General features: G+C 37.0%; 1 protein-coding gene across 2 annotated transcripts in view; it reads right to left on the bottom strand.

The window, feature by feature from the left end:
- Positions 1-22367, bottom strand: part of NUBPL (nucleotide binding protein like) — a 254576-nt gene that overhangs the window by 8434 nt on the left and 223775 nt on the right. For both annotated transcript variants that reach the window (XM_003263684.3, XM_030813147.1), the window contains 2 exons: positions 6136-6256; positions 2522-2604 (listed from right to left, as the gene is read on the bottom strand). In XM_003263684.3, coding sequence (XP_003263732.1) covers positions 2522-2604; positions 6136-6256 — 204 coding nt within the window. The remainder of the gene's footprint in view (positions 1-2521; positions 2605-6135; positions 6257-22367) is intronic.

The following is a 22367-nucleotide window of genomic DNA, read 5'->3' as shown; positions in this document are numbered from 1 at the left end:
GAATTCTTCTCTCATGATTCAAATTCTGCTACCCTGATTTTTTTTTTTTTTTTTTTTTTTTGGCAGAGTTTTGCTCTTTTTGCCCAGGCTGCAGTGAAATGGCGTGACCTCGGCTCATTGCAAACTCCGCCTCCCAGGTTCAAGTGATTCTCCTGCCTCAGCCTCCCAAGTAGCTGGGATTAGAGGTGTGTGCCACCATGCCCAGCTAATTTTTGTATTTTTACTAGAGACAGGGTTTCACCATGTTGGCCAGCTTGGTCTCAAACTCCTGACCTTGTGATCCGCCTGCCTCAGCCTCTCAAAGTGCTGCGATTACAGGCATGAGCACCATGCCGGGCCTACTTTGATTTTTAAATAACATCAAAGAGTGATATTTACTTGAAACCATGTCAAGGACACTAAGTGGACTCAGCTCTTTAGCAAAGGGAAGAGGAGAGACATTTAGTGTCATGACATCTTATACAGGCAGTTTCAGAAGGTAAATACGGTTGTATTCTACTTGGCATTTTTCAAGGTATTTTCACATTATTATTTCATTTATTCTTTCTCATCTTCCTCATATGACATCAATTTATAGATGGAGAGAAAGGTTCAGAGAGGTTAGAAAACTTGCTTTAGGTCACACATAGAAAGTGGCAAACTTGGTACCCCATGATGACTCAGATTTAGTGCTTTTCCTGCCATGCAGAGATCCCCTTCGAGAATCTAACAATGCTATTTAGAGTATTAAATCGTATTATCTTTGGATGGTGGCTATATGTTCTCTGTTATATTACATTCCTCCAACTTCAATGAAATGTTTCTTTCTTCAGGAGGATTTCAAAGAAAAAATAATGAACAGGTGAAAAAAATGATAAAAATCTAAGCTCTTAATTGAAATGCACTGGTAAGTAATTATTCTTATTCACTAGGAATCACTGTGAAATGTCTTTATAGTCTGTTCTCAGAAGGCACTTAAAAGTGTGTAATTAAAACAAAAAAACCCTCAATTTTCAAAGAACTTTTTCATATATTGCATAAAGTACAGCTATGGTAGTTGGGATTGGAAGACTTTAATTATGAAGATGATAAAGGATTACGGTTTTTCGCTTATCTGAAAAATTGTTGAGAAAGACTGAAAAGGAAATTTAACATTTAATACCTAAAAGGCAGAGAAGAGAAAAACAATGTAACTGTTAAACTGTATCCACTCAGAGATAATATCGCCAGCAAAACAATAATCTATACCACAGCTGCTGACCCTTAAGAAAAGGAAAGGACCTCTAAACGCAGGAAACAGATCACTCAAAATGAATATACTTTACTTATCCAAGATTCCTGTTCGTTTACTCTTACTTTACAGCTCTAACCAAACTTGGCTCTTTTATTTTCCAATTCACAGAAGATTAAAGGAAGCAAACTAGAATATAAAGAGCAGCAGTTATGTTTTGGAAAAAATACCATTACTGTAAAGCTATACCCATTAGTTAAGGAAAAGAAAAAAAAGAAAAACTATTAGAAGATCGATTGGGACTGTTCAACAAAGGACCAACATCTGAACTGATGTGCCAGATGATGATTCAGTTTCCAAGTTAAATAGCAAGTGTTATTTAGGAAAAAAAAAATATGTATGATTAATTCTATTTTTAAAAAGATTAAAATATTTTATGCTTAAAGATTTTATTTGGCAGTAATTTTGAAAATCTATCAACTGTATCTCCAATGATGTTGGCTAATGAAACACTACTAGTCTTTTTACCTCACCTTCCCAGTTATATTTATTAAAATAAATGCAATGAAAATTTCATCTCTAGGCTGGGCATGGTGGCTCATGCCTATAATCTCAGCCCTTTGGGAGGCCAAGATGGGAGGATAACTTGAGTCCAGGAGTTCGAGACCAACCTGGGCAACATAGTGAGACTCTGTCTCCACACACAAAAAAAAATTAGCAGGGCATGGTGGTGTGCACCTGTGGTCCTAGCTACTCGGGACGGGGAGGCTGAGATAAGAAGATTGCTTGAGCATGGCAAGTCAAGGCTGCAATGAGCTGGGATTGCACAGTTGTACTCCAGCCTGGGTGACAGAGCAAAACCCTGTCTGAAAAAAAAAGGAAAGAAAAAAAAAATCCCACCTCTAATGGTTTACACAATTGCCTTATATCCAATTCAATACTTTCTTGCATTAGGCTTCCTTCTCCAATCAGCTGAACTTCTAATACTGAAATATAATAACCTTGGGCAGTTAGATATTGCTAGCCAGCAACATAAGAATTTTACAAACTCTATTTTCATGCTTTTCATGAGAAAACTGGTTGGGTGATGATTCTCTGTAGGTAAACTTGTTTAGCTGATAATTTAGAGCCAGCACTGGAAGCTTACTGTACATGATAGTAACTTAAAGATGCTTCGGGCAAGTTAAATAATCCTTGTTTAAATATATATATACACTGCAAATATATAGGCTTAATCTTCCCAACTTTCTTTCTATATTTCAAAAAGTATATAAAAAGAAATAAAAACATGTATCCAAAAATGGAACTTACCTCATCACTTTCAGGCTGTGAAAACACAATTGGCTGGCCTGTATCTGAAGCTTCCCTTATATTAAGGTGTAAGGGAATGTCTCCTAAAAGAGCCCAGCAGACATCCATTAGAACCAGAAAAGTTTATGTAGGCATTTTGAATCTCACTATTTGAACTATGGAAAGAAACAAAATCGGAACGAAATTGATTCAAATCGACTATCTTCTAATTGCTGAATCTTTGAAAAAGAAATTTCAAATGGGAATTACAAACAAAATATTCTATTTTAGAGTAGTACAGTGATTGTACATGTTTATATAGGAAAGCTCTGTGGCACCCCATCAAGGGATGAGACCTCTGATTTATTCTTTGCTGGAGGTCTCCAAGCAAGCAATGGCTTGGAAGACATTTGCAAATGATTTCTCCCATTAATATCTGATATGACACATCATGCCACATAATAAGAGGAAACTGAAAAGAAAAATATGGGGAGGCAAAGTAGTCCAAAAAAAAGTACAACAAAATAACCTTCCTGATGTTGGTAAATGGAGTGAGCTCAAAGAACTGGTCAAAAGTAGGCCAGACCTGTTATCTCAACTATCTGTCTCTTTATCAGACAGAATTATTTTTCTCTTATTATTTACTAACCTATGTAGCACCATATATAACTTGTGAGCTTGGTGAGATCTCAGCAAGTATATTATAAGAACCTCCAAAATACAGACTGAGATGGGAGAGGTGTGTTTTCTTGAGGACATATTACTATCAGGCAGTGGAATTTAGAAGCTGACCTAAATTCTGACCCCTCATCCAATATACTCTTTCCAGCACACTATCACAAATGAAGTCTATCAAGACTGAGATTTAAAGTGCAGTGAGTGGGGTCTTAAGTCGAAAAGTTGACTTGCCATGGTACTTAGCATTCTCAGAACCACTCCAAATCCATGCAAAGGTTATTAAAACATACGTGTATGTGGTGTTTTATTCATAAAAGTAATTTAGCACCATGTCAGGCAATTTAAATAATGAAGTATATGTTATAAAAATATTACAATATATACTATGAAGTACATGGAAAAGGAAATGTTATTTGATGATCCTCTTGTCAAATGCTGTGATCTTAAACTATAAGTCTTTCCTCAATATCCAATGGCCAAATGACAAATACATATTTCAGTATCCATTTAAGGATTAGCTTTTCATTAAATTTGATTCCTATTTTCTAGATCAACTTCGGACTATAGGAAACTGTCACAGGAGCAGGCAGAAAAAAATGTTATAGAAAATGCTTAGAAATGAAGTTTCTTTCCTCTCAATTTATGAACTGTCATTCTAGTAAAGAATCATGAATGATTTCTTTTCTACAGCAGAAATGGAAGGTAAAAGAGTAAAACCTTCTCCTTTATATAGCCATCTATTGACATCATTTCTTATCTCCAGATACTCACAATCCTACCTACAGACACAGAAGACTAGACCAAGAAGGGGAAAAATCTTGTTAAAAATAGGTACCTAGTAAGAATGATAATGGGCTAATGGTTGTATCTAGACAGGGATTTTTAAAAAGTAAAAGTGAGTGAGGAGCAGTCTGAGCCTGAGAAGTATTTTTGAGGTGCTAAGTCTGAAAGAAATGAGGAAACTTTTCAGACATATAATAGGTTAAAGGGTTTTCTGTGAGATGGTCTGAGACCTTAACTACTATGCAGAAACTGTCCCTGTAGGTAAATATAGATAAGATTCTGAAGAGCTATTGTGCCAAATAATCATCTAAAACACGATCCACTGAATTAAGAGTCTGCCAGGGAGTCAGCAAAGGACAAATAAAGGTTCCCAGGAGGTTCAACTGGCCAAGAGGCCAGAGCTGAGAAAGCTTTTTCCCTGATTTCAGTTCCTCATTCCCAATTCCAACCTCTTCATAATTGAAGCCCTGCTCCATTTCATGGGAGACACCATGGGACCCATGACTACATTAAAAGGAGAGGACATGCCCTAACGAGGAACTCTAAATGATTTTTCCCCTAACACTGTCAGACATAGCAGTCTAGGGCACCATCAAATTTTTGTGATCAGTAATCAGTGTTTCTGATACATTTTTAGGGTAACTGTACATCTGTGAGCCATTGGTTAAAATGTAACTTCCATACATACCATTGTTTCTCAATGAAATGTTTCAAATTCTAAATAACTGACTTAGCAAATTGTTCAGCTCATTTGTAAGTTAGGAAATTACAATGTTGTCAGTATAATTCAATAATGCCATTACAATTACACATTTGCTTTATTATATAAGTGAATGTCAATCTGTTATTATGCAGATTTGGAAAACTGAACTTTCTGGGTTAAATGAAAAACAGTGCAGAATATAATTAGTGGCTATAATTATAGCAATGTATCAAAATATATCATTAGTATTCACCTGGTATTGTAGCGGCTGCTATAGTGCAAATGCATAACAATAATATATTTAATACCAACTTTTAGAGACCTAATTATAACAGAGAATGTTTTGAAATTCCTTGACCTCTAGGGATCTTAATTTTTAACTACCTAAGTCTAATAATTCACTTTATGCCTTCCTTATTCAGCATCTAACATCTGCCTTTGGCAAGAACAGAAACTCGTTCACAATTAGAAAATCAAAACATGTTTTCTAAAAAGTCTGTTACGTTGCCTGTGGATTTTTGGAACATCATGTTTTATCCAAAACCTGTGTTAGCTTATTTAACACATGATTTTAGTTCTCCTCATAGCACTAATGAACTCTTCAGTTCAGTGCCATGAACAGTGTGTACAATGTAAATTTCAGGTGCCATATTTTATAGACATATCAAACACATTAAATATTACAGAAAACAGTAAATACTGTCATTCTAAAGCAGAAAGACTAACAAATACAGAATTAATCAGGAAGGCATTTTTATATATGCACTAAGAATGAACACTTCTAGAGGTTTTTACAACATACTGAACAGATATTTTAATGTACCTGTTTCTACTGAAAGATGTACACCCAACTTAGCAAACACACTCATGACTATCATTTAAAATATGGCTTCAAATTACAGTACTTGGACTACAAAACTCTCTTCTCAAATTTAAGTTATAGACAGTTTTTATTTAAAATAGAAATTATTATCATAGTTGACAGAAGAAACCTATTCAAAAAGGCCAAAGAAAGGTTAACACATAGAACTGTGCTATATTAATTTAAAACACAAAGCCAAAAGCAACTCATCATTTTCTGAGACATTCCTTTTTTTTTTTTTTTTTTTTGAGATGGAGTCTCACTCTGTCACCCAGGCTGGAGTGCAGTGGCGTGATCTTGGCTCACTGCAAGCTCTGCCTCCAGGGTTCATGACATTCTCCTGCCCCAGCCTCCCAAGTAGCTGTGACTACAGGCACCCACCACCATGCCTGGATAATTTTTTGTATTTTTAGTAGAGATGGGGTTTCACCGTGTTAGCCAGGATGGTCTCGATCTGCTGACCTCGTGATCTGCCCGCCTCGACCTCCCAAAGTGCTGGGATTACAGGCATGAGCCTCCGTGCCCAGCATCTGAGACACTCTTAATCATCAAGCCTCATCCCCACTTTCCCTTCTGCCACTTCTACAAAACAACATCCCACAGTCTTACCTAGAACTTCAAGACCGAGGGTCTGTGCTAGTTTCCTTGCACCATCAGCACCAAAAATATGAGTTTTGTGTTTACATTTTGGACACTGGAAAACACTCATGTTTTGGACAAGGCCAAGGACCTAGAATAAAAACACACTGAAATCAAAATAAAATTAAACCAAATATTAATACATTATTTCAACAAATTTTTACAGAGTGCCTACTGAGTTCTAGTGGCACTCATCAATGTTATCACAATGATGGATAAACTATGGCCTCTGCTCTGAAGGAACTCATGAGCTAGTAAGAGAGCAAGACATACAGAATTACCTTTGATATCATAATAAATACTAAAAAGAGATGAATAAACAGGAACCAAAAATTCTGCCTAGAAAGAAGAGGAATCTTTGAGTTTCCCATAGACAATTGTTTCTTCAGGTTGTGGGGTGATGAGGAGGTGAGACCCACAGCAGGAATTCTAGACAGAAGGAAGAAAACAAGCCAAGGTAGCAAAATAAAACTGTGTGGCCTATTTGGGCTGCAACTCAGTGGGTGGTCAAGGCAGAAGACGGTTTGGGAAGGAAGGTTAGGGCCACGTGGGAAGATGCTGAATACCATCCATGTATTTGAGGCATTCCTCTTCAGACAACAGGAAACCACTAAAGGTTTTCAAAGCTGAAAAGATGGTATCAAAGAGGTAGTTATACAATCAGATTTTTGTTTTAGAAATTTATCTTTGATGACAATTTGGAGAAAAATAAGAAGCGAGGAACAGAGGAAAATAAATACCTAAGAGGTAATTCTGCACGAAGTCTCACAGTAAATCTAAAATATACGGAGTGTTTGTTATATGCCAGGTGCTGGGATAAGTACTTTAAATGTACTGTCTTATTTACTCCTCACAAGAACTTTATGAGACAGTTATTTTGTTTTTTGTTTTGTTTGTTTTTGAGACGGAGTTTCACTCTTGTTGTCCAGGCTGGAGTGCAATGGCGCAATCTTGGCTCACCGCAACCTCCACCTCCTGGGTTCAAGTGATTCTCCTGCCTCAGCCTCCCGAGTAGCTGGGATTACAGGCATGCGCCACCACACCCGGCTAATTTTCTATTTTTAGTAGCGACGGGGTTTCTTCATGTTGGTCAGGCTGGTCTTGAACTCTCAACCTCAGGTGATCCGCCCACCTTGGCCTCCCAAAGTGCTGGGATTAGAGGAGTGAGCCACCGTGCCCAGATGAGATGGTAATTTTATCATTCCCATTCTATAGTTGAGAAAACTGACAGTGCTAACAAAAGTGTAAAACTCAGCTCTTATCAGAATGTTATTGTTTGAAACAAAATTAAGTTTCATAGAAAAGGTCATTCTCTTTCTAAGTTTCCCTAGCTTCTGCTACAAAATAGATATAGCTAAACCTTGAACATGAGTTTGGACTGTGGGGGGGTCCACTTATGTGTGAATTTTTTTCAAACCAACCACAGATAAAAAATATAGTATTTGCCCGCCACAAAACCCAAGTACCGGAATGGCTGATGTCCTAGAAGAAACTGTGGGACTTGAGTATGCATGAATTTTGGAATATGCAGTGGCGGGGGGAGGGCGATTCTGGAATCAATCCCCCACATATACTGAGGGAAGATGATACTTAAGAAATGTTATTATTCAACAATACTGTTGAATAAATAGACATGCTCTGCAAATATAATCCGTACTCATGTTCCTTTTAATCCCACTCTCTTATTGATGAGAAGCAGTAGCTCTCTTCCAGAATAAAAATGCAGAACACTACTTTCAGAGGCTTAGAGATTACAATGTCTGTATCAGTTCTACCATAAGGTTATGATTGTAGATTATTAGAACATTTGCATTTTAAATGAAGATCGGTACTGATAGTCCACAATGAAACATAGATAAGGTGAAAAAAATTGTTATTCTTTCTGAAAAGAGAAACAGAAAAGACTAAAGTTGCCCCCAATAATTATATATGAAGACAAATAGTGAAAAGACGTAAATCTATAGCAAAGCATTTTCCAAGCATCTAATATACATATATGCCCTTTTGCTGATGCATACTATCATAAAAAATAAATCACACTGTGTTTTGGGAATTCAGTACTATCTCCAGAAAGCTAGAGAGAAACATAGCTTAATATCACACAGCTTGTTTATTAACTATGCCTATATAATACACTCATTGCTTGGGCAGTTTTACTGCCACTTATGTTAAACGTGATATATCCCCTGACTGTATGGCTCTCAACTTAAACCAAAAATTATCACTCAAAAAGTGAGAAAAGCAAAAACACCTAAAGAAAGTGAAAATCTATGTGAGGGTATATTTCAATTCAGAGAGAACAGGAAAAAACATTCTGACCTTGGAATCTCTTAGACTCCCTAAGACATAGAGGCACAGAACAAGTGTGTATTTGCAGTTTGTGTGATTTACATCTTCTTATCAAATCATTCTCTATGGACTGTATAAATATCTCAGAAATGTTCTCTATAGACTACACAAATGTCACAGATCTAAAATATAAAACTATAACCAAACTCAATATTTAACGAGTTCTTAATATGTGCCAGTAACTGGGCTAAACACAAGGAATAGCATACAGTGGTGAGCAAAACAGACTTGATCCTTACCCCTTGGAACTTGTACTGTAATTGGAGGGAACTGACTGAACAAAGAATAATGCAAGAATACACTTATAAAATGGAATGGCTTCTCTGGAAGCAAAGTACAGGGTATTATGAGAGCGCAGAACAGAGAGGACTTGATGTACTCTGGGAATCAGAGAGGGCTTCCTTGAAGAAATATTTGATCTTAAAGCTACAGAGTGACCGGGCAAAAACAAGGAGAAAGGGAAGAAAAACATTCAAAACAGAAGTAGGGGGCACACGTCTCCCTTCAAGGAACTGAAAGGCCAGTCTGAGGCCTCTGAGGTGTGGTGTGAGTGGAGTGAGATGAAGCTGGAAAGGTGGGGCTTGCAGGCTATATTAAGGTGTCTGAGTTACATAATGAGTGCTGAAAAGCCATTATAGAGTTTTAAGCAAGAGAGGCCACTATGCCTGTAGTTGTAGTTGACTCATTACTCAGGACTGCAGTGTGTTAAAAACAACACAAAATAATGGAAGAAGCTAAATGGACTTGTCTTTGTGTGTTTATTTTCTTAGACAAACACAAATCCTGGGCTGTGTTCTCCAAAACTGATCATGAGAGAGGTGTCAACTTTTAATGCTGTCTAAAATATGTCCATTTCTCTGCCTGGGCACAAGGTTAGGACTTTTCTTCCCTCAAATTAGGTAAGAACATGTAACTTGTTTTGGCCAATGAAACGTATGCAGAAGTGCCATGTGTCAAATCTAGGCCAAAGCTTTAAGTGTTAATTCCTCATTATTTTTCCCTCTGTCCTGACTACCAGCAAGCCTCCAGCTGGTGGCTGCTGTGTCAGTCTGGGTGCCAGAGTGTTGAACAATACAGAGAACGATACAATACAGAGGAGTGTTGAAGCCAAACCACAATGGACACGGAGCATGAGACAAATAAACCTGTGTTGTTTTAAGCCACTGAAATTTGAGAGTTGATAACACACATAACCTAGCTGATACAGAGGTGTAAAAAGAAAATATTAGGATTTCTATTTCTATGTTATGATTTCCTTTCAATTTCAATTTTGTGTGTTTTATAAAGAAAATAACATATTAATGTAGTAATATATGTATACTACATATACAATATATCTTATTAATAAATATATTTCATACATATATTAGGTTATATGTTCAAACATCATTTACTAATAAGGATGTATAACTGAAAGTATGGAGGTAGACTGGGCACAGTGGCTTATGCCTGTAATTCCAGCAATTTGGGGGGCTGAGGCAGGAGGAGCACTTGGGCCCAGAAGTTCAAGACCTACCTGGGCAACATAGCAAGACCCTGCTTCCACGACACACAAAAAAATTAGTCAGGTGTGGTATCGCACACCTGTGGTCCTAGCCACTCAGGAAGCTGAAGTGGGAGAAGTGCTTGAGCCTGGGAGGTTGAGGCTGCAGTGAGCTCTGTGATTGTGCCACTGTACTCCAGCCTGGGTGACAGAGCAAGGCCCCATTTCAGAAAGGAAAAAAAAAAAGTTTAGAACTAAAGAACCCTTTATATGTTTGAAAGTCAGAGGTTTTGACAACTAAGCTTGGCTCTATTACTGATAATATGTAACTTATTCTAGTTAAAGGATAAATGTTCTAATATTGCTTCCTAGACATTTTGAATAAATTAATTCCACTTAACTCTAGAATTCCCTCATCTTAAGAACGTCCCACACATATACCACCTTGCTGGATTTTACCAAAAAACTTGGTTGTAATAGAATAAAGAGCCCAGAACAGACCAGACGTGGCTTACGCTTGTAATTCCAGCTCTTTGGGAGGCCAATGTGGGCAGATCATGAGGTCAGGAGATCGAGACCATCCTGGCTAACATGGTGAAACCCCATCTCTACTAAAAATACAAAACTCAGCCGGGCGTGGTGGTGGGTGCCTGTAGTCCCAGCTACTCGGGAGGCTGAGGCAGGAGAATGGCGTGAACCCGGGAGGAGAGCTTGCAGTGAGCCGAGATTGCGCCACTGCACTCCAGCCCAGGCGACAGAGCGAGACTCCGTCTCAAAAAAAAAAAAAAAAAAAAGCCCAGAACAGACCCATATGTTGCGGGAAGTCAGGGACCCCAAACGGAGGGACCGGCTGAAGCCATGGCAGAAGAACGTGGATTGTGAAGATTTTATGGACATTTATTAGTTCCCCAAATTAATACTTTTGTAATTTCTTATGCCTGTCTTTACTGCAATCTCTAAACATAAATTGTAAAGATTTCATGGACACTTATCACTTCCCCAATCAATACCCTTGTGATTTCCTATGCCTGTCTTTAATTTAATCTCTTAATCCTGTCAGTTGAGGAGGATGTATATCGTCTCAGGACCCTGTAATAATTGCGTTAACTACACAAATTGTACAGCATGTGTGTTTGAGCAATATGAAATGTGGGCACCCTGAAAAAAGAACAGGATAACAGCAATTGTTAGGGAATAAGAGAGATAACCTTAAACTCTGACCGCCAGTGAGCCAGGCAGAACAGAGCCATATTTCTCTTCTTTCAAAAGCAAATGGGAGAAATATTGCTGAATTCCTTTTCTCAGCATGGAATGTCCCTGAGAAAGAGAATGCGCACCTAGGGGTAGGTCTCTGAACTGGCCCCCCGGGGCATACCTGTCTCTTATGGTTGAGACTGCAGAGGTGAAACAAACTCCAGTCTCCCATAGCGCTCCCAGGCTTATTAGGAAGAGGAAATTCCCACCTAATAAACTTTGGTCAGACCAGTTGATCTCAAAACGCTGTCTCCTGATAAGATGTTATCAATGACAGTGGTGCCCAAAACTTCATTAGCAATTTTAATTTCGCCTCGGTCCTGTGGTCCTGTGATCTCGCCCTGCCTCCACTTGCCTTGTGATATTCTATTACCCTGTTAAGTACTTGATGGCTGTCACCCACACCTATTCGCATACTCCCTCCCCTTGTGAAACTCCCTAATAAAAACTTGCTGGTTTTTGTGGCTTGTGGGGCATCATGGATCCTACTAACGTGCAGTGCCTCCCCCGGACGCCCAGCTTTAAAATTTCTCTCTTTTGTACTCTGTCCTTTTATTTCTCAAGCCAGCCGACGCTTAGAAAACTAGAAAAGAACCTACGTGATTATCAGGGCAGGTTCCCCGATGCCCATACATGCAAGTCACTAAGTTACAATGGAGACAACATAGTACTGCATGTTAACTGGATATCCATATGTAAAATAATGAATCTTAACCTCCTACCTCACTCCATACACAACAACTAATTCCAGGGGGATTTTAGAGCTAAATATGACAGGTAAATAATAATGCTTTTAGAAAAAAATAGGCAATATACTAATGCTGCAGGCAGGCAGAGATTTTTCTAGCAGGACACAAAGAAGCACTAGACACAAATGAAATTATTTAAATTAAATTGGACTACATTAAAATTAAATTAATCAAAAGATATGATTAAAAGAGTGAAAGGGCAAGCTATAGAGCAGGAGATGGTATATAATACGATACACACACATGACAAAGGACTTTTACCCATAATGTATAAAGAACTCCTGCAAATCAGTAAGGAAAATTCAGATAATACAATAAAGAAATGGACGAGATTTAACAGACATTCCACAAAAGAGGATATTCAAAGTATATTTATGCTTAAGACTGTATTAGAAAAGAAATATCAGTATGACTAAAACAAAAAACAAAATTATATCAAATGTTTGTGAGAATGTGAAACAAGTAAGATTCATTGTTTCAGTTGAGTGGAAATGGGTACAATCATTTTTAAAAACTGGCAGTATCTACAAAAACTGATGTATGTTTATACTACAGCACAGCAATTCCACTTCCAGTTATGTACCAACAGAAAAATGAATAAAACATTCACTAAAAGACATGTACAACAATGTTCATAACAGTACTAGTCATAATAGGCAAAAATGGAAAACTACTCATGTCCATCAACAATAAAATGGACAAACTGTCATATATTTAATGGAATGCTACAGAGCAATGACAAGAAAAGAACGATAGCAACAATTAGCAGTATAAGTGAATCTCACAAACATAATTTTAAACAAAATAAACCAGACACTCAAACGTATAACACTACATTATTCTGTTTGTAAAAATTTCACAAGCAAAACTAATCTATAGTGTTATAATTTGGGTTCCATTTTGCAGTAGTGACTGGAAGGTGGCACAGGCACGAGTTTTTAGGATGCTGGTAATGTTCTGTTTCTTATTTTGAAATTTTATACTGTTTGACTGACATTTCCTCAGTCCCTGCTCCCTAGCCCCTGGTAACCACCATTCTACTCTCTACCTCTATAATAACTTTTTTTAGATCCCACATATAAGTGAGCTTATGAAGTATTAGTCTTTCTGTACCTGGTTTATTCTACTTCATATAATGTTCTCCAGGTTCATCCATGTTATTACAGGATTTCTTTCTTTCTTTTCCCTTTTTTTTTTTTTTTTTTTTTTTTTGAGACAGAGTCTCGCTCTGTCACCCAGGCTGGAGTGCAGTGGCGCGATCTCGGCTCACTGCAAGCTCCGCCTCCCGGATTCACGCCATTCTCCTGCCTCCACCTCCCCAGTAGCTGGGACTACAGGCGCCTGCCACCACGTCCGGCTAATTTTTTTGTATTTTTAGTACAGACAGGGTTTCACCGTGTTAGCCAGGATGGTCTCGATCTCCTGACCTCGTGATCCACCTGCCTTGGCCTCCCAAAGTGCTGGGATTACAGGTGTGAGCCACCGCGCCCGGCCAATTTCTTTTTAAAGGCCAAATAGTATTCCATTATCTGTGTCTATGTGTGTTTGTATATACATTTTTAAAATCCATTCATCTGTTGATTGATCCCATATCTTGGCTATTGTGAACAGTGCTGCAGTAAACATGTGAGTGCAGGTATCTCTTTGGTAGACTGATTTCAGTTCCTTTGGATATATTCCCAGCAGTGGGACTGTAGGATAATATGGTAGTTGCATAGTTAATTTTTTAAGGAACCTCCATACTATTTTCCTTAACGGCTGTATTAATTTATATTTCCACCCATAGTGTGCAAGTGTTCCCTTTTCTCCACATCCTCGCCAACACTTTTCTTTTGCTATTCTAACAGGTATGAGGGGATAATAGCTATTCTAACAGGTATGAGGGGATATCTCATTGTGATTTTGATTTGCATTTCCCTGATGATTAGTGATACTAGCATTTTTTCACATAGCTGTTGGCCATTTGTTTGTCTTCTTTTGAGAAACGTCTACTCAGATCCTTCACCCATTTAAAAAATCAGGTTGTTTGTTTTCTTGCTATTGGGTTGAGTTCCTCATATATTTTGAATATTAACTCCTTATGCATGTTTTGCAAATATTTTCTCTCATTCTGTAAGTAGTCTCTTCACCCTGTTGATTGTTTTCTTGGCTGTTCAGAAGCTTTTTAGTTTGATGTAATCCCATTTGTCTATTTTTGCTATTTTGTCTATCCAGAAAAATCATTGCCCAGACCAATGTCACAGAGCTTCTTCTCTAGGTTTTCTTCTAATAGTTTTATAGTTTCAGGTCTTACATATAAGTCTTTATTTCATTTTGGGTTGACTTTTATATATGGTGTGAAATGAGGGTCTAATTTCATTCTTCTGCATGTGGACATCCAGTTGTCCTAACACCATTTATTGAAGCAATTGTCCTTTCTCCATTGTGTGTTCTTGGCACCTCTGTCATAAATCAATTGACTGTAAATATATGATTTCTGGGCTCTCTATTGTTCTATTTCTGGGATACAAACAATGGGTATGTTTACTTTGTAAAAATTCATTAAGCTATAATTTGTGCCCTTTTATGTATGTATGTCACAGCTTCAGTGAAAAGTTTGCTTTTAAAAAAGGTGGTCATGAGAAGAATGGTAATAAAGCAGTAAGAACAAAAAACCAAAACAATGACATATTAGGTATCTTGTGAACTTGCATATAAAAACAACCATCTGTTTTTAAATAGAAAATATTCTATAAAACCAAAAGCAGTAAAATTGAGTTCCTTGGGAGGAATAATCTCCTATTCTTCCTAATTAATACTTCAACAAAAGCGCTGAAATAAAGTCTAACTCCATAAAAGCTCTAAAATGGTGGGGTTATAGACCCACAATGCCCAATAGGGTAGCCATTAGTCACGTGTGGCTGGCTACTGAATACTTGAAATGTGGCTAGTCTGAATTAACATGTGTTATAAGGATAAAATACACTCTGAGTACTGAAGACTTAGTACAAGTAAAAAAAATGTAAAATATCTGAATAATTTTTAAAGTTTGCAAGTTATTTATTTTTAACCTTTTCCATCAAAGTATATCAGGAACACACAAAAAAGTACTTAAGTTTATGGCAAAATGGAGTCACCAAAATGTATGCCCATGTTACCAAGACCCTGTTAATAAATAAAATGTTGCCAACACCCCAGAAGTTTCCCTATATATCCTCCAAACACGTTCCCAAAGGTATTCACTAACCTGCTTTCTAACACCATAAATTAATTTTGTGTTGTTTTGAATTTGATACTAATGGAATCATGCAATATATATTTTTGTGTCCAAGTGATTCATCCAGCTAAACTATGTACCTGTAATTTATTTTCATTGAGTCCTAAGATTTTATAAGGACTATATTACAAATATCCATTCTCCTGTTGGGTCATTTGGGTTGTTTCCAGATTCTGGCTACTGTAAATAATGCTTCTGTGAATGTTTTTGTACATGTCTCTCTTTTTTTTTTTTTTTTTTTGCTGGGTATTAGGTTATATGTATTTAACTTAATACGTTAAAGAAGCAAAAGTTTCCAAATAAAGTTCTATCAATTTATACTACCACCAGCAATGTACGAGAATTCCAGCCATTCCACAGCCTGGATCTTTGGTACCATCAGTTTTTTTTCATTTTAGCAAATATGATGAGTGTGTAGTAGACTCTTCATTGTGCTGGCTTGTTCAACTGTCTACTTGTTTATCCTGGGAACCAAATTACTTAGACTCTTCCTTACATGGTTCCTGGTTAAAGTTTGCCAAAAGTAAAGTGGCGGGAGATCTGGAAGGTGGAAATGAAGGCTTAGGCATTACACATTATTGGTTTTCTTTGTTCAGAGATGGTGAAAGGAAGATTCGGAGGTGCAGCTGCATTCCAGTTTGTCCTCATTCTTCTGGAGTCTGTGCCCAGCTATCTTTTCTACTATGGTTTTAATTTGCATTGCCATAATTATTAATAAAGTTGACTATATGTTTTACATTTTTTTGTCATTTGTATATCCTCTTCCATAAAGTGCCTGTTCAGGTCTCTTGCCTATTTTTTCAACTGATTATATGTCTTCTTCCCCTTACTGAATTGTAAGAATTCCTAGTGTTTTTCAAATACAATTCCTTTTTGGTTGATCCTCAATAATTTTTATGTGGTTTTCATGTTGAAATGATAATATTTTGAATAAACTGTGGTACACGTATTATTAAAATTAACTTCATCTTTTTTTACTATTTAAAATATGGCTACTAAAAATTTTAAAACTACATTTGTGGATCATATTTCCACAGTTTATATTTCCATTGGACAGTGCTGCTCTAGAAAATTAAAGCCTGACTGTAAAAGCTATTTTTGTAGTTCTCCTACCTAATCTTTTAAGGGTCTAAAGATGCAAAAAAATATTTTATCAGGTTCCGTGATTTATAATGAATTTTTGTTTTTTTTTGAAACAGGGTCTCACTCTGCTGCTCAGGCTGGAATGCAGTGGTGTGATCATGGCTCACTGAAGCCTCAAACAAACTGCAACTCCCGGGCTCAGGCGATCTTCTTGCCTCAGCCTCCTAAGTAGCTGAGACTACAGATGCACGCCAGCACACTCAGCTAGTTTTTTATTTTTCATAGAAACAAGGTCTTAGTATGTTGCCAAGGCTGGTCTTTAACTCCTGGCTTCAAGAAATCCTCCCACCTCAGCCTCTGCACCTGGCCTATTATGAATATTTTTAAAAATTGAACATAAATAAAACACTTTAAAAATATACAAAACAGATAAAGTACCAAGTTTCTGTGCTTTTACTTGAAACTACATCAGCCAAATGTGATAATCCTCTTTTATGGTTATCTCATTCTGTGCAGAGCTCATACAACAGTTATATATATATAACTCTGTGTATGTCTCTCTCTGTATGCACATATAGAGATATAGTTATATCTATATATAGATATACATACATATTATTTATATATTCTATCTTTGATTTATTAAAAAAGAGAACACATCAGTCATTAATTAACAAATGCAAACAGTGGCAAACAATTCTTTCAAAACATAGGGTTAGCTGGGGGACAATTTAAAAGAAACCCTTGGGTATTAAAAAGCTTAGAAACCACTGCTCAAGTTCACTTAACAGCAATCCTCCATAATCAAGGAGGTTTTGAATGGGGGCAACTAGTGCAGTAAGAACATTAGAATATCCATATTACAGTTTTGTTCATTAAAAATTCTTCTCTGTTAAATAGGAAAGAATTCAAGTCCATTATGATGTCTTCCCCACCAAATAAGCCTTACATCTTGTGAATACTTCATATACTGTTAAGCTGTTTGTATTTATTGTAGAGCTATTGTATATATCCTTTAATAGCAGAAACATTAGAAAACAGATGCTTTGCTATAGCTTAATTTACATAATACCACTGAGATACAGCTGTAAGCATGCTCAATCATTTTTTAATGTCTCATCAAAGCATAAGGTCCTTTTTTCTTTTTATCTCAGCCACTTTTACTGAAAGAAAGCAAATACTACATGCCTGGCTACCATCAGCCACCACAACCTTTTTGCGTGTGATTTTTGCAGTATTCCAATCCATCACTGGCTCAGAAGGGCACTTCTTTTCTTAACTTTTTAAAAATTGGTTCTCTTGAAGTATCAACATTGCTCTGAATATTGGATTTTTCTGTCTAAATCTGTCTGAATTAAGGAGGCCCAAAAGGCTCCAATTTTAATTTCTTTTTGGCATTTTAAACCCAGATACAGGTAAGTAACAAGCAAGATTTTTAAGCTACTATATAATCCAATTTATCCAGGTTACAATCAGGTTAAATGCTTGCCGGTTGGAACCTGTCACAAGCATTAAAAGCCATGATTTAAGAAAAAGTGAGGAGGAAAAATTCATTGTTAAATAATGAATGATAATAACTGAAATAGATTAGATTCATAACTGCTTCTCAGTTCTTTGTTAGACTCGAACCAGTTTTTGGTATACTCCTTGAAGCACGTGCACAGATGTTACAATTTTTAAAAATGAGACAGGTGTTCTTGTTTTCTCTTTCAGAAATAGTCATTTGACATGGAAAGAACAATGAATGGGGAGGCCTGTGTCCATGCTCCTTTCAGCGACCAACTAAATAGTTGTGGGTCCATGAGGTGCAACTCAATTTCTCTATGCCCTGAATTCTTAATCTTGAAAACAAAGATTTATAATGATCTCTATCGTCTACCACCGTATCAAAAACCTTCAGAGCTACCCTTTACCGTACCGTGTGCTAAGGCTATGCTAAGTAATGTAAATATAATCATGCTTCACTGCCACAGTGACCAATGAGATGGGTATTATCATCCCTATATCATGGAAGGAAACTCTGAAGCTAAATTATTTGCTCAAGGTCACACAGTTAGTAAATGACAAAGCCAAAATTCAAACTATCTGAGTGACTGGTTTGTATAAGGAAGTCACCAAACAAGACGACAACTAGATAGAGACTTTTGTGCATGGAATTAGGTGGCTTAAAATAATAATGAGTCAATAAAGTTGAGCAATATAGCATAGTAATTAAGAGCACAGTTATAGGGCAGGCCTGATTTCAGCCATCCTTACCACTCAGTGCTGCCGTCAAATCTTGGGCTTCATTCCTTTCTCCTAGATCCTGGACGTGGAACTCTCCTTCCCCTTATGGCCCACATGATACCTCCTTGACTGTCAACAGAACCTGTGGCTCCTTAACTCCTCCCCATTTTCAATCCACCGGTTTCCTCTGGCTTCACTTGTCTACCTTAATAATCAGAACCCCAATAATAAGCAAATTTGATGAAGAACCCTCTTATACCCTAGAATATGTCACCCTGTGATAGTCCATGATGTCCACAGTGCTAAAACTCAACTCTGGAGTATCCACAGAAACTGCAGTTAAGAATACAGGCTCTGGAAAGCTGACTTCTTGGATCAGAGCCCAGATGACCCACTAAACAAATAGATATTCTTAAGTAAGTTATTTAACTTCTCTCAACCACATTTCCTCATGTGCAAAATGGGGGAAATGATATTCTGTATTTCACAGGGTTGTTGTGAGAGATGAGTTTAATTTATGTAAATCACATAGAACAGCATTCTAGTTCAAAGCATACATAGACTTCTGAGAGAGCCTGGGGAAAGACACAAATGAGCATATATCTCTAGTCTCTGAGAAATAATTATGGCTGAGATGCAGAATGCTATCCAGTCTTATAAAGGTAATAAAGCTCATCTAATTTTTCTAAGAAGACAATATAATCCTTAACCTTTACAAATAAATACTAAAAAGTTCCAGACTGGCCAGGCGTGGTGGCTCATGCCTGTAATCCCAGCACTTTGGGAGGCCGAGGTGGGCAGATCACGAAGTCAGAAGATCGAGACCATCCTGGCTAACACGGTGAAACCCCGTCTCTACTAAAAATACAAAAATTAGCCAGGCGTGGTGGCACGTGCCTGTAGTCCCAGCTACTCAGGAGGCTGAGGCAGAAGAATTGCTTGAACCCAGGAAGTGGAGGTTGCAGTGAGCCAAGATCACACCACTGCACTCCAGCCTGGCGACAGAGCAAGACTCTGTCTCAAAAAAAAAAAAAAAAAGTTCCAGATCACAGTAGGATTGTCTCTGTTTTTTGTTTTTAGCAGAAAAACCACAGGAAAGGTAGAATTTCTATCTCTTTTATAAAATAAATATTCATAAGACTAAAATAGTTACACAATTTTCAGAATTATTTATTAGGAAATAAATCAGTTCAGTGATCTATATTAGGATTTAATCTATATATTTGTTTCCAGGTCAAATGTGGTATAGACTGCTAGCTGCTCACCAAAATTCATGATCTCATCTTCCTCAGCACACAACTAATCGATATTTCTTGGGCTTCTTGAAAAATATGACACATGTGGTCATGTGACTGATTTTAGCTAGTAGAATGTGCGTAGAAGTATGTGTATCACATCTAGGTCTGGCCCATAAAAATCTCCAAGGTAGGTACATGCCTCTGTATTCTCTTTCCTTGTGGCTGGCTAGAATTAAGATGGCTCCTAACATAATTTTAGAAGTCACAACTGAAAATGACAGAGGCTCCAACAGTCTGAAAGACTGCATGGAAGAAGGCTACTCTGCTCACCTGTTCATCTACTGTAATAGTACTGTTACATGAGCAAGAAAGAAACTCCCATTGTATTTGTATCATTATATATTTTTGGGTCTACTTGTAACAGCAATTAGCCTTCCTTAAATGATATAAATTTCAAATAATGCAGAATTTTAGATTCAAAATAATATAGCAACTTAATAAATCTATATGAAGATAATGTAAATGGCTCAATGAATATACTCAAGGAATAAAGAAATCTCAAAGAACTGTAGTGTTTAAAATTCTAATTAATTTTTTTTTTTTTTTGAGACAAGGTCTCACTCTAACACTCAGGCTGGAGTGTACTGACATGATCACAGTTCACTGCAGCCTAGACCTTCCCCAGGCTCAAGCGATCCTGCCACCTCAGCCTCTTGAGTAGCTTGGACTACAGTTGCATGCCACCATACTCGGCTAATTTTTTATTCTTTTGAAGAGACAGGGGTCTCAATATGTTGCCTAAGCTGGTCTTCAACTTCTAGCCTCAACCAGTACTCCTGCCTTGGCCTCACAAAGTGCTGGGATTACAGGCATGAACCACCACGCCCAGCCCCAAATTCTTATTACCAAATAAAGGGATTAGTTAAAATACCCAGGTAAAATACATAAAAATCTGTAAATTTATCTGTTTCATAACATTCTAAAAAGTAATTATAAGAAAAAATTAATTATATAACATTATATAAACATTGAGTGCTTAGACTGCCAAAAACTGTACTTAAGCCATTTATATGCATTATCTTGTTTATTTCTCATCTTAACCTCCTGAGGAAAATATTACTATGATTCCCATATGATGATTGAGAAAACTAAGGCATAGAATAAATAAGTCAGGTCATACAGTCACAAAGTGGCAGAGCTGGGATCTGCAATTCAAACTCCTCGGCTCATGCTCTTCACTACCATGCAAAAATGCCTCTGCAAGTAGTTTCCTATCATCTAAAAAATTATAAGAAAATTTGGAAAGCAATTTAATTTGAAACCACAAAAGAATATCAAAAATATAGTTCTCTAAGTGGTAATAAAAATCTGTATATAAGAAATTTTTTAAAGAGTATTTCTCTTGTCAGTATCTTTACCAGTTTCTTCCTTGACAAACACTATTAAATCACAACACTCATAGAGAAGAAGGGCAGAGATTTGTGACTGAGTACCTAACCTCTTATTTCTAGTTTGTTGTCTACCTGAGCTACAAAGCAGCTCCTGGTAGATTTATTAATGGCATCATAACTCTCAAAATTCTTTTGATTTCTGCCTTTTTTGTTCTAACTCTCCTACCCTATACAATCGATTCCCAAGATTGTCAATTCTTCCTTCAAAATGTCAATTACATTCATTTCCCCTTCCATTTTCACTGGCATTATTCTAATTAAGCCCCTTACTGCCTATCACCTACACCATGTTTTTCCAACTTTTCAAACTGTCTTACTGATAAAAGAAATATTTTACATCTTGACTACATGGAAGAAGGCCACTCTGCTTATCTGTTCATCTACTATAATAGTACTGTTACATGAGGAAGAAACACACAATACACACATATGTGTATTTATACTCGAGACCAAATCTTTGTGAAATAAGACTGTCTTCCTAAGAGCAATTTACTCTGACATGGTTTAAGCATTTTTGGTTACATCTCTTTCTGTATCAATTTCACGACCTGTTGGTGGGTCACAATCTGCAGCATGAATAACTGTGATCATTACAAATGTTCCCTTACTTCCTCTGTGTTTCCTAGCTCCTATTCTTTTTATTCATCTCTACCAGATTAAAACTTTGTAAAGCTCTATCCTAATGATGTCTACTTCCCATCCAGCATTCTTTATGAACTCCTCTTATAATCTTAAGAGGAAAGTACAAATTTCTTAGCCTACTGTTTAGGGCTCTACCAAACCTGGCAATAAACCAATGCATAACTACCTCAACTATAGACAAACTGAACAATCCTGAACACAACTTGTGTATTCCTGATTCTTTCAAGACTGAATTCTGTCCCTCCCTAGTCCCTAGATATGCCTATGAAAATCCTACTCCACTCATTCACTCAGTATATATTTAGTGAGAAACTACATCTTCCAGGCACAGCGAGAGACAGGTGGTCATAGAGCTTATACTGTGAGTATAGTATAGTATAGTATAGTATAGTATAGTATAGTATAGTATAGTATAGTATAGTATAGTATGCAAATGTGAAAGTACTGACAAATGTGAAAACAGTTACAAAA

Source organism: Nomascus leucogenys, chromosome 1a (genome assembly GCF_006542625.1).
Source record: "Nomascus leucogenys isolate Asia chromosome 1a, Asia_NLE_v1, whole genome shotgun sequence".
Lineage (NCBI taxonomy): Eukaryota > Metazoa > Chordata > Mammalia > Primates > Hylobatidae > Nomascus > Nomascus leucogenys.
The sequence above is the reverse complement of the archived record's forward strand: the minus strand, read 5'-3'. Positions and strand labels throughout refer to the sequence as shown.